The 15,428-nt window shown below is 42.7% G+C and overlaps 1 protein-coding gene and 1 long non-coding RNA gene across 4 annotated transcripts; one reads left to right on the forward strand and one right to left on the reverse strand.

The window, feature by feature from the left end:
• Window positions 1-1,114: 1,114 nt before the first annotated feature.
• Window positions 1,115-12,135, reverse strand: LOC100702945 (transmembrane protein 106B). Of its 3 annotated transcripts, none has more exons than XM_003457936.5 (8): window positions 11,863-12,135; window positions 10,377-10,571; window positions 9,158-9,221; window positions 8,939-9,092; window positions 8,710-8,850; window positions 2,637-2,680; window positions 2,173-2,226; window positions 1,115-1,657 (listed from the first exon to the last, which is right to left on the reverse strand). In XM_003457936.5, the coding sequence occupies exons 2-8, from the start codon at window positions 10,567-10,569 to the stop codon at window positions 1,537-1,539; spliced, it is 771 nt and encodes a 256-aa protein (XP_003457984.1). In that variant the 5' UTR covers window positions 10,570-10,571; window positions 11,863-12,135; the 3' UTR covers window positions 1,115-1,536. The 3 variants fall into 3 exon arrangements, with proteins under 3 accessions (XP_003457984.1, XP_025762450.1, XP_025762451.1); XM_025906665.1 differs by lacking the exon at window positions 11,863-12,135 and adding an exon at window positions 11,185-11,827; XM_025906666.1 differs by lacking the exons at window positions 2,173-2,226; window positions 11,863-12,135 and adding an exon at window positions 11,185-11,835.
• Window positions 5,471-7,014, forward strand: LOC112846733 (uncharacterized). The gene is made up of 2 exons (XR_003219857.1): window positions 5,471-6,461; window positions 6,645-7,014. It is a non-coding gene; the product is annotated as an uncharacterized LOC112846733 (long non-coding RNA).
• Window positions 12,136-15,428: the final 3,293 nt, after the last annotated feature.

The raw sequence follows: 15,428 nt of genomic DNA on the forward strand, positions 1-15,428 counted from the left end.
TCTATCAGTTCAACAAACACAACAACTATGTGTTTGCAGTTTGTCTCAGTGTTAGAGGCTGCATGATAATCCTCTGCAGGTCAGTGCAGGATAAACAGGTTAGTTTGCTGTACTGTGGTGGATTTAAAGTAAACAACAGTGTGCTGCAGTGTTGCTCAGTGGCTGTGCTGCTCATGGTCAGAGTTAGGTTACATCAAGTGTGGCAGAGATTCATATTACAACACGTTCTCATCCCGACAGTTAACATACCAACACTATGTGACAAATCGTCAGTATGTTACATGTTGGGAATGAGAATGCTCTGGATTTTTAGCTGATGATGCTGAGATTCATTCACCTTCATACCACCTGTATAGTGTCTATAAGACAGTATAAATAGTATGCTGTCAGTGTAGAGGACAGAAATCAGCCCAGACAATTCATAAAACATCAGCTGACATCTTGTTGAATTCATTCTGTACATCCACAAAGAGCCGTGAGCAGCTGTACCCTCGATCAGCTGATCACTGAAGCTCTCGATAGAGATAACAGAGTTGTGATTCACAATCAGTCACAACATCTGACTTTAATGTTCCCCCACTTGCTAAACCCTGACTGTGCTCTTTTTCCTGTTTAGAGGCAAAGTCACCCTCTACAATGTACGCAGTAGAAAACAGAGCTGAAGGATTCCTTCTTTTTATTCTGCTCATGCTCCATTTAACTGATTCAAGCTGAGTAGAATTAACATTTAGACTGAAATAAAGTTTGTATTCCCATCTACTACTTTTATTTTAATATTACATTAATATAGCACAAGGTTCATTAAACATTCAAGGATTTACTCTGAGTACTTTTCAGAGCCTGTACTTTCTCACTTTTGTTAACGCGAGTATCCGTATGGACACTTTAGTCCAGGATGTCTGTACGTCTGCCACCTCTGACCATCTCTCACAGCAGCTGTCGATGTTTAACACTGGGCTGACTAACAAACTTCAACTAGCAGGAGCTGATTTGACTGTTTTAAAGCCACAATGCTGCCGTTTCATTCCTTGTTACAGCTGGCTTTGTCCCAAGTGGAGAATACTTGGAATACTTGCTCATGTCTTTTGCAGTAAGTTTGGTGAATAAGCTCTCAAAAAGACAAATAATGAGCTTTATTTGAAGATGATTAGCAGACACACCATGCCATCTAATGATTTATATCATTCCAGCTTACAGAGGGGGCAGCACATGCTGGACCACAGTGGGTGCCATCCTGTAGGTGCTGTAGGGTCACATGGTTACCACATGACTTCCAGCACATCACAGTGAGACCATGTGAACGGGATACCTTAGTCCACTGGTCTGGCCCACAGCACCGTTTCTCCTTCCTCTCCAGCCCAGGCAAACACAGCAGAGTCAGTTTAATTCAAAACCAAAGCAGCTGTTAATCTTCACACTGCTTTTCTGGTCCTCTTCATTCAACATCCAGCCGAGACAGCATCCTGCTCTAAATATTACAAAGCACATTACTCTACTTCCCAGACACGTGCACAGCATTTGTTATCCGTCCCTCCATCAGGTCGATGCGGCTTGTATGCTGTGTGGTACGGTGTTGTTTGCTCCACAGTCGATGTACTCATACGTCTCCAGGGACAGCTGCTCATAGCGGGCCAGGCAGAAGACTGTCAGTGATATCCTGCAGAGAGATCACCATGAAAATCAACAAGCTGGAAACTGCAGGCCTTCATAGCTGTGTGTTAGCCCGAGTTTGAAGACACTTGTCACTCACCCACCCCCTGCTGGGAGCGGAGGAGGAGGAAGGATGGCCTACATATTTCATTGTCACACACAAGTACCAACAAGCATTCATGAAGACCAAAGCAGACTCGCTGCTCCTTCAGGACCATCTGATCTGGCTGCTGTTGCCATATACAGCCTTGTATATACAGGTAGCTGGCTACAGTCAGGACATGTTCATACCTCAGCTGTGATCGGATCAAACAGCTTCTCTGAATCTCTTTATGCTTAAAATTTTCAGATTTCAAATAATGTAGAATCAATTAAAACAGCCAGGAGCAAAGACCTACTAAATCACACTGTTAATGTAAGCTTGTTAACATCTAGCTTCAAAACGTCTTTACTGTATTTCCTGCACAAACTCAAGAGGACTAAGAGCCTGCTGAAACAAAAACAGGATGATGTCATACTTACTGTAGGTTCACATATAGAATATGGACAGGCAATGACTCTTTCTTACAGTAGTTACTGCAGAGGGAAGACAGCAGAAACAGGAATGAGACGATTGATTTCACAAACTGTTTTAGACACAGAAGAGAAACCCCATCACTGCTCCGTCAGTGGGACAAAGTGTGTACCAGCTGCTAAATAAGAGCGTAACACAAAGCAGAGCTGGATGATCACTTCACAATGCAAACCAATACTTTGAACAATGTTCACCAGCTTTCTACATTACCTGCGTAAAGTGTAACCTTCAAACACCGGACTGACGAATACACGTCAGATTTAAGTCTACAGAGAAAGACTCAGACTTGGATACTTGGTGTCACACATCTGCTGTTAGACAGCAAACGGGTTAGAATAGGTATGATTCAGTGACCTCTGACCCCGCAGTAACTAAATCACTCTGACCATAAATTCATCCCATTTAGGCTCACCTCAAACCAGGGTCTGTCAGCTGGATGGGTATCATGAAGGAGTACTGCGAAGAAAGAGAGATGCAGAGTCATTCCTCACTTCCTGTGATACTTGTTGAACAATGTCTCAACAACAGTGATCTTCCTTAACAAAAAAAAAAAAAAAAAATCACAAAAATACTGTAAAATAACAGACAAATCAGATCCATGTGAGGAAATACCCCTCTGGACAAATGAAATGTTTCTGTTTCATGAACAAACCAAAACAAGCTCTCATCGGTGACTGGGATATGTGAAAATCTGTTCTGGGTTAGATGGATATCCCCCCGATATGTTACAAACATTTCTGCAAATTACTGTAAGCACTTTTTGTTACAATGGCAGATGAAATTAAAAATAACCAGTTTGTTCCATATCACAAGAATACAGCTCAAAACAAACAAAGACCCTATTCACTGCTGCAGTTACAGACATATTTCCTTTATTAAGACAGAAATCGTAACAATCAGCAATGCTCTAACAGCCTGCACTGAAGGATTCATTAAAGGCAGACATCCTTCAAATAATACACGTAGACTTTCAGCCTCATACATCAGTCGCACCAAAGTAACCATAGCAACGATCCGCTCACTGGAAGCAGAAAAAGCCTCTGACCATCTAAACTGGACATTTCTCCTGAAAACACTGGAAAAAACACGGCTTTGGGCCGTCGTTTATCCGATGGATCAAGCACTCTACGATACACCAAAAGCAGCAGTTATAACAAACAACTTAATCTCAACAAATTCACAGAGGCGCAAGACAAGCATGCCCACTCTCACCCTTATATTTGCACTTTTCATTGAACCACTATAAGCAGCAATCTGAACGTTAACATCATCGGCATTCACACCAATAATGTAACACAGAAAATCAGTTTATATGCAGACGATGTAGTCCTGTCCTACAAAATCCCAACTAATCAGTTAAAGAACTAAACTACATCATTAATCCAGTCTCCAAAATCTCTGATTATAAAATAAATTGGGATAAATCCACCACTCTAACAATAAATGGAGATACTAGGGGTGGGGGGAAAAAATCGATACTGCGTAGTATCGCGATATTTTGTTTGCTAATAATGTATCGATACAGGGACAGCAGACATCGATATTTTGTTCCAAAAACTTCCAGTCCACCAGATGGTGCGGTTGAGCTTTTTCTCTAGTGAGGTCAGCAGAGGTTAGGTCAGCACATGGGAAAATTTTTCAAACAAAGATGGAGGAAGAGAAAGAGATCAGGAAAGCGCCATCTGCGTTTAAATCAAACGTCTGGACGTACTTTGGATTTTTTAACAAGGATGGGACCAATGAGATGGATATGACACACGGGATTTGCAAGGTGTGTCGTATGAAAATAAAGTACTCTGGAAATACTACGAACATGAGGGCCCATCTTACACGGCACCATCCAAAAATAGCATTAACCACGGACGGCAAAGCTAGCTCTAAATCAGCTCAGCTGAAAAAAAAAAAAAAAAAAAAATCAACCAACGCTGGACACTCTTAGCTTAGCAAAGCTATCTCCCAATTCAGAGCGAGCTAAGAAAATAACACAATCTATCACGTACTTCATCTGCAAAGACCTGCGTCCTTACAACATTGTGGAAAACGAGGGCTTTTCTTACATGATCAAGACGCTGGAACCCAGGTTTTTTTCGCAGACACAGCCGTACCCAATCTCTACATAGACATGAAGCGTAAAGTTGAGGAAAGTTTGAGCACAGCAGAAAGGGTTGCTTTAACTTGCGACGCATGGACCTCGCGGGCTGTGGATTCATATGTGACTACAGGGAGTGCAGAATTATTAGGCAAGTTGTATTTTTGAGGAATAATTTTATTATTGAACAACAACCATGTTCTCAATGAACCCAAAAAACTCATTAATATCAAAGCTGAAAGTTTTTGGAAGTAGTTTTTAGTTTGTTTTTAGTTTGAGCTATTTTAGGGGGATATCTGTGTGTGCAGGTGACTATTACTGTGCATAATTATTAGGCAACTTAACAAAAAACAAATATATACCCATTTCAATTATTTATTTTTACCAGTGAAACCAATATAACATCTCCACATTCACAAATATACATTTCTGACATTCAAAAACAAAACAAAAACAAATCAGCGACCAATATAGCCACCTTTCTTTGCAAGGACACTCAAAAGCCTGCCATCCATGGATTCTGTCAGTGTTTTGATCTGTTCACCATCAACATTGCGTGCAGCAGCAACCACAGCCTCCCAGACACTGTTCAGAGAGGTGTACTGTTTTCCCTCCTTGTAAATCTCACATTTGATGATGGACCACAGGTTCTCAATGGGGTTCAGATCAGGTGAACAAGGAGGCCATGTCATTAGTTTTTCTCTTGTTCAGTGGTGGTCGTCTTTCAGCCTTTCTTACCTTGGCCATGTCTCTGAGTATTGCACACCTTGTGCTTTTGGGCACTCCAGTGATGTTGCAGCTCTGAAATATGGCCAAACTGGTGGCAAGTGGCATCTTGGCAGCTGCACGCTTGACTTTTCTCAGTTCATGGGCAGTTATTTTGCGCCTTGGTTTTTCCACACACTTCTCGCGACCCTGTTGACTATTTTGAATGAAACGCTTGATTGTTCGATGATCACGCTTCAGAAGCTTTGCAATTTTAAGACTGCTGCATCCCTCTGCAAGATATCTCACTATTTTTGACTTTTCTGAGCCTGTCAAGTCCTTCTTTTGACCCATTTTGCCAAAGGAAAGGAAGTTGCCTAATAATTATGCACACCTGATATAGGGTGTTGATGTCATTAGACCACACCCCTTCTCATTACAGAGATGCACATCACCTAATATGCTTAATTGGTAGTAGGCTTTCGAGCCTATACAGCTTTGAGTGAGACAACATGCATGAAGAGGATGATGTGGACAAAATACTCATTTGTCTAATAATTCTGCACTCCCTGTACAACAGCTCATTATCTCACAGCGGACTGGCGACTGCTGTCTTACGTTCTCCAAACTCGAACATTACATGAGAGTCACACCGGAGCGAACATTGCAAATCTCCTGCAAAATGCAGCACAGGAATGGGGGATTGCTGACAAAAATCTGGTGGTTGTCACCGACAATGCTTCTAATATGACAGTTGCCACTCAGCTAGCGGGATACTTGCATGTGAAGTGTTTCGCCCATACGCTCAATCTGGCATCACAACCAGCCTTAAACCTGCCTGCAGTAGCCAGAGTCTTGGGGAGAGTGCGGCGCATAATTGGGTTTTTCAATAGAAGCACAGTGGCAAACCACGCTCTGGAGCAAAAACAGAAAATGTTACAGCTCCCGACTCACAAGCTCAAGACCGACGTCTGCACGAGATGGAACAGTGCTTATGACATGCTCCAGCGTTTCCTTGAACAACAACCTGCGATTTGTGCAGCGCTGCTGTCTCCCGAAGTCAGAAAGAGTAGCAGAGATATCTTTACTCTAAATGAGACGGATATTGGGAACACTGAAGAAATTGTCCGGGCCTTGAAGTCAATGCAAGTCGCGACTACTGTGATGTCTGAGGAAAAGAATCCTACTCGGTCTCTCGTAGCACCGCTGCTAGCACAGCTGTTGCACGACATCCAAGACAACATTGGTGACACAGCGCTGGTCAGAAACATCTAGCAAAGTATCAGTCAAGATCTTAAGAAGAGATATGCCAGCACAGTCGAGAGGAACACCCTCTACACAGCATCAGCTCTCGACCCACGCTTTAAAACCCTGCCGTTCCTATCACTGGAGGAAAGACAGGAAACCTATGTCAGAGTGGTTGCTGAGGCTATAACCCTTCAGGTAAGCAAACATTCTGGTGTTATAATTTAAATAACTTACTTACAATATTAGTAGATCGGTGATATTTTTGTAATATTGGTAATATTCTATTTAACAAATAATTTGCTAACATATTACTGCATACTAAAAGATATAAAATATTTATTTTCTCCCTCCCTCTGTATGTGTGTGGGTTTTCTACAGGAAGAAAAGAGGCAGCAGCCCATCTGTGAGCCAGAAGCCCATGAACATCATGAGAAACCTGACGAGACTGAACAAAATCCCAGACCCTCTCTCATACCAGCCAAGATGAGGAAGTCTTGTGGGTTAACAGACTTGCTTGGTCAGACTTATGGTGATGTTGGAGCCCCACCAAAATCATTATCTGCCACAGCTGAGGAGGAGGTGAAAAGATACCAGGAGGTCACGCCACTGGCACTCACAGAAGACCCACTAAGCTGGTGGAAATCCCATGAGGAAGTCTATCCTTTCCTGGCCACACTGGCAAAAAGATACCTTTGTATCCCAGGTACTAGTGTCTCAGCTGAAAGAGTCTTCTCAACCGCTGGAGACATGGTCACAGCAAAACGGAGCACTCTGACTTCAGAGCATGTGGATCAGCTCCTTTTTCTGAGCAAGAATGCTGACATTGCTTCACTATCCAAATGTGTTTAACTTTTTAGGGCAGCAACAAACAGGACAGTTTACTTATTTTAATTTAAGACGTGTTTTATTTTATTTAAATTTAAAACTTTTTTATTTAATGTAAAATTATATTTTGTTTTAAGCTATAATTGTACCAGATAGTTACGTTCAGTTAAGTTGGACTAGACTGTAATACAAACCGTTCAGTTTGTCAGCAATAAAACTGACTGACATGAGAGAAAGACTTGAGTGTGAGACTTTATTATTAGATAAAATGAATATTGATAAAGTTTACCTTTATGGACAAAATCTGCAGTAGAAAAAATATGTGATAAATCAATCATCGTATTGCAATACTCAGAATATCGCAAACAAAAAAAAACAAACAAAAAAAAAAAAATCGCAATAATATCGTATCGTGAGTTACGTATTGTGATAATATCGTATCGTGGGGTGTATGGTGATTCCCACCTCTAGGCTATACCCCTTCTTATACATGACATACTACCACCTACTACTGGCAAGATCCAACAAACTGTCAGAGCTGTTCCACCTTAATTTCACTCTATTGAAAACAATAAAAGATGACAAAACAACTTTCGATTACAGGACGTATTGACACCATGCAGATCCATTACTTATTCACAATGATCCCTGTTCAACCCACAGCTGCTTTTTTCACCACTCTGGACACAATAACAACATTAAATACAACTAACAACATTGCACCAGTCAAAACTTCAAGGAGGCCTAGAAACACCACATCTCCACCTCTACTTCTCAGCCAACCAACTACAACACCTCATCAAATGGATACACTCGTCCATCACCATCCATGACTGGACATCGAACAATCTGATTGTAAAGACATATTAATTAATTAATTGATTTAGCATTCAACACTAATACAGTCACACATGACAACTGCTTTAATAGCGACAGCTTGGTGTAGATCAATAAAATAAAAAAAACACTATATTTGCACCTAAAACTCAAACACCCACACGGACTCACCCCGACTTCACTGCAAATAGAAAAACACATCACACACCTCCGTCACATGTTTGATCACAATCATTTCAACAGCTCATTGACAGGAAACAGTTTCTCCAACATAACCAACTCAAACACTCCACCAAAGCAAAGTATCCACAACACTCAGCTGGCACGACCATCACTGCAAGACAGCACCAATAAAACTGCAAAGTCACCAAAAACCCTCTAAATACACTAATATCCTCTACTGACAATGCACCTCACACTCCAACCAACAAATGGCAGAAAGACTTCAACATCCACACAGACAGTCAAATCTGGAATAGCGTCTGCACCAACAATATAAAATACTACAGTCCTCACACAGCAGGTATCAATGGAACAACAATCAGCAATACATAACAACCAATTTGAACATTTCATTCAAATATAAAAGCTGCTGAGCTAATGCCACAGCAGAAATCATCGGACCAGGGCAGGAAACAGGGACAAAAACAGTGAGAATACAAACACGCTCTCATTTATGTGTCTGCTTTTCTATTCTTATCCTGTCTCACTCCACATCTACATAAAAGGACAGGTGTGTGCTCCTTTCTCTCACAGCTGTGGTGACTGCATCACATCTCACCGTTTTCATGGACAGAGGTTTGACAGACACGACGTTCTTAATGGACACCGTTCCCAGCACCGTGCCAAAGTTGAGCGCCTGGACTGTCAGGTTGTAGGCCTGCACCGCTGCAAAGTTGTTATTAGTGATGTTCAACACGTTCTACAAAAGAAAGCAAAGAGCGATCATCCCGTCCTTCCTTCCACAGCCTGACTGCTCCATTCATCACAGCCCGGCCCGCTCTTCTCACCGTGATGTTAATCTGCACGCCGTCGTGAGTGAAGTAAACAGAGGATGACTTGACAGCTACTGGAGACAGAAGCACGGAGCGTGGAAACAGGAAGAACAACACCAGGATGCTGACCAGGAGGCACAGCCCAACAGACAAGGCAACATACAGCTTCCTGAGTGAGGACAAAACATGAGAAACAGAAATGCATAATACAACAAGTATCAGCAGCAGTCTTACGTGTGTCTGGGTCTCAGCCTCTGGTCAGTACAGGGAATGACAGCAACCAGCTTGCTTTCCTGACCTGTAACACAGTTGGAACAAGTTTCTTAGAAAGAAAGTGAGGAAGATGTAACGTTGTTGGGTCATCAAAGCAAACTGACTGGTCATGTCTGTGTCAGCCTTGTGGTACACCGCTGACTAGGGCCGGGGTGCTTCTCACCCTGTGACAGTGGGGAAAGGCTGCAGGCCAACTGTCAGCTTCACAAGTGAAATTAACATCAGATTCATCACCCGGCCCTAAAATAAAGGCGGCTGTGAGGTTCCCATTGAAACACGCGGTGTGCATTACTGTTGAAAAGAGTTTGTCATGTCAGAGTTCATCAACTCAGAGACTTTTAATAAAGTCTAATAGTTATTCTATAATTGCACATTAGAGCCGGACCCAATAATTGCATTGTTTGGATCTTCCTCTTCCCTTTTACACCTTAGCTCTGCTGCACAAACCACAGTTTTGTTCGGAATGGTAATTGCTAAAAAAATTATTTTGACTCTTTGGAAGACGGATATTGTACCTCAATTCAAAATGTGGCTCACAGAACTGACTGCTCTACTACATATGGAGAGAATTAGGTATATATTAGCAGACAAACTTAGTAATTTCTTTGATGTGTGGCAACCATTTTTAGATCATGTATTAAAACAAAGTCCTATTTGATCGATCACCAATAACTTAGCCTTCCACCTTAGCGTTTTATTTTTGTTTATTGCCAGTGTTGAAGCAATATTTTCGTTGTTGCAGTGTAAACTTTTGTCTTATTTGTGTGTTTTAGCCCTTGCTGTTGTGTTGTCTGTTGTTTTTTCGTTTGTTTTGTTTGTTTGTTTTTTCTTATATCAAAAAATCTCAATAAATATATATATTAAAAAAAAAAAAGTCTAATAGTTATAAGAAAGCAGGAGTGTGTGTGAGTGTGTGCGTGTGTGTGTGTGTGTGTGTGTGTGCCTGTGTATACGGGTTCTTACTATACTGGTGGCGACCAAAATCCAGGGTTGAAGGCATTTTTCACACTCAACATGTGGTTTCAGTGTCAGGGTTACAGTTGGGTTAAGCTTAGGTTTAGCGTCAGGGTCAGGCATTCATTGTTGATGGCTAGGGTAAGGATTATGTCAATGGGAGGTCCCCACGAGGATAGCAAACCAGACATGCGTGTGTGCGTGTGTGTGTGTGTTGGTTCACTACCTCTGGGTATACGCCCGGTGCCCTGACAGGTGGGACAGTGAACAGTGTCTGCTGAGCTGCATCTCCTGCTCAAGCTGGTCCTCTTAATGCTGTCCTTCTCAATGATAGGCTGGTTGTAATCTTCCTGTCCCGCCCCGCTGGGCTGGAGACAGTCCTCGGTGACACCCTCACATTGGCTTGGAACAGCTCCCATACCTAAAGGAACAAAAGATTAAAAAAAACAAAAACAAACAAAAAACAGTAACACACACACAGACACACACACACACACACACACACAGTACTGTGCAAAAGTTTTAGGCAGGTGTGAAAACATGCTGTAAACAAAGAAAGCTTTCAGAAATATAAATGATTGTTTATTGACCCCAAATGTATTCTGCAGCAGGACAACGAGCCCAGACACACAGCCAACGTCATGAAGAAATATCTTCAGGGTAAAGAAGAACAAGAAGTACTGAAGTGATGGTCCGGCCCCCACAGAGCCCTGATCTCAACATCACTGAGTGTGCCTGGGATTACATGAAGAGACAGAAGGATGTGAGGAAGCCTACACCCACAGGAGATCCATGGTTAGTTCTCCGAGATGTCTGGAACATCCTACCAGCCGAGTTCCTTCAAAAACTGTGTGCACGTGCACCTAGAAGAAGGCAAAGGGTGGTCCCACCAAACACTGATATGATTTCTCTTTTGTTTATTCACTGTATTTTGTTGATTGATGAAAGTAAATGATTCACACTGAAAGCATTTCCCCTCACCTGCCTAAAACCTTTTGCACAGTACTGTGTATACATATATAACCCTGTAGTACTCTGATTTGAAGATTTGATCATGTCCTGGGTGTGTTGGGTACAGCTGGCAGATTTTCCAGAACAAATCAGGAGCGATGGAAAAAAACACGTCCTCATCTCTGACACTCCTGTAGTAGCTGGCCTGCGCATTTTAAATCCAACAGTTTCAAGCCATTTTCTGAATTATAAGGAAAAACTATTCATGTTGTGGAAGATGGGTCCGGTGATCTGGATGTGCCGGGCCCGAAAGGCTCGAGGCCTGAAAAAAGATGTGGGAGTGGATCACGTGAATGTGTGACTGCGTCCGTCATTAGTAGTTTCGCTGGGCCACTCAAAGCTCAGTGAACAAAGTATTACAGCACTGTATCCTCAGGGTGACACAGACGTGTTTAAATCCACGCAGTAATGTTCATTAAAACGTTGCTGTAACAGGTTTGAACGTGTGTCTCGAACCGTCTATAAGCGCTCCTTGAAAACGTGTTTATGCTTAATATTTGAACAAAGTAACACTTGGAACGAGTGTGAACGCGACAGGAAGCACAGCCACAGCACAGGTATGCTAGCTAACACACAAACAGCAGCCCGCCGCCTTTCCCAGTTTCTACACCTCCTGCGTGTGACAGCACCGGGCTCGGGACTTACCCGTGACAGCACCGGGCTCGGGACTTACCCGTGACAGCACCGGGCTCGGGACTTACCTGGCCGCCGTGGGTCTCTGTTAAGAAGCAGCCCGTGTCTGTATGCTCATTCCTGCTGCACCGAGCCTCGGTTGGCTAATGGTTGATCACGCCGCTGACCCTGCGCACGTAAACACTTCCTGTGGCAGCTGGCTGCACTTGTTATGTAGCCTGTTATCCCGTGTTCCTCTTACGGTTCTCACTTATCCCAGAAGCTGGGAAATTCCTGTGTGACAGAGGGACCACAGTCCGGAGCGGAATATAACCAACAGTTCACTTCCTGTATTTTCACTGGCAGCTGAATCTGTCAGAGGAAGTGCTCTTCGTCAGTCTGACATTAGTCACTACTGTTCACCTTTGGCTTCTCGTGTCCATGTCTTCCTCACTGGACGCTGTTAGTTAAACTTACTATGATCACTGGGCCATAATAAATGTGTCAGTACGATTCTGGCTGTACTTCCTTTGGCAGAACTGGCAAAGTCCATTTCAGCTGGTTGGTTTCGTGCTGTAAATCCGGCTTTTAAGCACTGTAAATACATTTTCTACAGGGTTGAGCTGGGATTTTGGATGCTCCCTTATTCAGATTGGGTTGCCACCAATGTTCCCTCTACTTTTTCATGTGTCTGAGCGAACACACAAACTCCCTGAGCGTCCCTTGGACCACTGTGAGCGACATCAGACGTGTGCACTGTGGTCACGCCAGCATCTAATCCATCCAAGTTACATGGTTTATTAAAATAATCAAATTACAGCATTTACATTTCTGTTAGACTACTTTTAATTAACTGCTTTAGCCCACTTACAATGAAATTTAAAAAAAAAAATCCTGTTCCTGACCTGTGTAGGATGTTAACACTATTGGAAGTAAAAATAACTTGAACTCCAATTTGGAAAACACAACTTTCTTTCTTTTCTTTTTTTTAAATAAAGCTCTGACTTGTATTATGAGTCTGTGGTCTGGGAGAGAGTCTGTAACTCTGTCTGCAAAATACAGGATATAATGACCAATGTTGGGCAATTAATTATATAGTTACTTCTTCAAAAAAGTTACTCAGTTTGGCAAACAACAAAGTGTTTTGCAGCTGTTTACCTAAAAATGCAGCCAAGGCGTTTTTAAATAAACATTTCAAACTATTTACAGAACAATCAGCTGTTCTGCATCAAATCTGATGCCACACAAATTATTTGTGCCACTCCAAAAACTAATTTCTGTCCACTATGAGATAAAGGAGAACAACAGCCTGATACCTGCAGGCCTGACAGCAGGAGATGTATCACTGCTGTAACACCTGTAACATTCAGCAGCCGCCTCATTGTTCTGACACACACAACAAAACTATTGACTACACTACACACTAACTACACACTAACTACACACTAACTACACACTAACTACACACTAACTACACAAGATTTGCGCTAAACGTCTCAAATCTCTCACATCTCAGAACACCGCCGTCACTCCTAAAACTTCCCCCCGTTTCTTAACAACTAGATGCCACGTTGCCATATCATTTTTTGATTGGTCGACACGGTACTTTTTTCGACCAATAGGGAAGGCTGGGGGTTTTTTGGTTTTGTTTTTGCTCACAGGCTTTCGAGCGTTTTCCTTATAAAACGCCGTTTTTACCGTTTCTTCCCGCAGTAAATATAAACAACGACAGTATTCAGGAAGAAAACCAAACATTGTAGATATTTTTATCATAACTCTGGTTTTACGTGGCCGATCAACACAATTTAAAAACTGGTATAAAGTCCACACTTTTTCCGTCAGTTGTTCCGTCTGTCCTGCTCACATCTCCAATGGTTGGACACGTTGTCATTAATGTGGCTTCACTGCACATCAGCCACGCCGCTTTGCCAGCTAAAACACCGGTGTCGGCACATATTTACTTTAATTTCAATTTAGGTTAGAATTTTTTTTGTGTGCGCAACGCAGATTTTCTCTGCGCAGAGACCGTGCCAACAGTGCGCAGCTTAGATGGTAAATGGCCTGTATTTATATAGCGCTTTTCTGGTCCCTAAGGACCCCAAAGCGCTGTTACATATCCAGTCCTATTCACACACTGGTGATGGCAAGCTACATTGTAGCCACAGCCACCCTGGGGCGCACTGACAGAGGCGAGGCTGCCGGACACTGGCGCCACCGGGCCCTCTGACCACCACCAGTAGGCAACGGGTGAAGTGTCTTGCCCAAGGACACAACGACCGAGACTGTCCGAGCCGGGGCTCGAACCGGTAACCTTCCGATTACAAGGCGAACTCCCAACTCTTGAGCCACGATCGCCCGTGGAACATTGGTTGCCACAGGTTTCCTTTTCTGACACAGCTCCGAGGGATCTGTGTCTCCTCTCAGCTGTAAGCTGGGGATCTTTAATTTGTTGCATACATGTGTAAATCACTACATTATCAAGTCATTCATCCACGCAAACACAGCCACAAACAGATCCTGTTAAATATCTCTGACTCTGTCAGTAAACAGAATATGGTCTGATTCAGTCGTTGAGTTCTTCAGCAGTAAAATCCACTTTAAAGTTTTTCAGTCACTTTCTGACAATGTGATGAAAACGTTCTGTGCCATCATTTCCTTCACACACGTTTACTGGCCCACGCTTGCCCACAGTGGATACGTATGGGCAGGGTGGAACCCACACTATTTCTCAGGTGGTGGGGTTGGTCAGTGGTCTGTGGCTCCTCCAGTCTGTGTGCCAAAGGCTCTGAACCCATACCTGCCTCCAGTGCATCCATCACAGTGTGTCGTGTTCTGAAAGAAATTGCTTAGTCATAGATAAAAGTGCAGTCCACTTACCATTTACACCCATCCCACTCAGGCCCCAGTGGGCGTGCCCACACTGAGTCCGTTTTAGTGTCTATTGTGAACAATTTGTTTATTTGAAATGACTTGTTCTGTTTATCAGTGAAACGTGGCAGCGTAAGAACAAAATCTCCCAGTTTTCACAACATTTGTGTGCACCATGTGGCTCCATAAAAAAGATATTTTTATGCCTAATGAAGAGGATTATTCCTAAAATTGGAAAAGTTCAGCCCTGTTATAGTATTTGATTAAATCCACCTCAGCTTTGTGCATCTTTGACTATTATGTCAGGTAGGCTCATCACAGTCAGGGACTTTAATTCATGTCAATGATTCATTCGCATCATGGGTTTGTTTAACCCTGTGAATGATTAGATGACTGCTTATTCTCATTCTGATCGGATGAGCCCATGATGCTGATTATTTAAACCCTGAGCCTTCCTTCCTTCACAACAGTGGCACTACTCTCACTGCAGGACACACTCTTTTTCATTATTTAGCCTACCTGATGATAATGCTGAGTAAATGCTTTCAGTGAGCACGGCCTTGCCTTTAGAGATCAGGTTGCTCTCTGCTGCTTCTGGTTCAATAATCGTCTGTAGAAGACTAAGGGTTTGGCTGTCCATAGAGAATTTTTCCACTTTTATGAGGCAGTGAAAGTCAAGATCTTATTTCAGCAATCTCAAAAATCATAATCAGAATAATCCCAGATTAGTATTTGATGCTAATAGCAGCACTGTTTGTCCTCCACCTAATCGTGCTGTGACAGCCTC

The sequence above is a fragment of the Oreochromis niloticus genome, linkage group LG4 (assembly GCF_001858045.2).
Source record: "Oreochromis niloticus isolate F11D_XX linkage group LG4, O_niloticus_UMD_NMBU, whole genome shotgun sequence".
NCBI classification, from domain to species: domain Eukaryota; kingdom Metazoa; phylum Chordata; class Actinopteri; order Cichliformes; family Cichlidae; genus Oreochromis; species Oreochromis niloticus.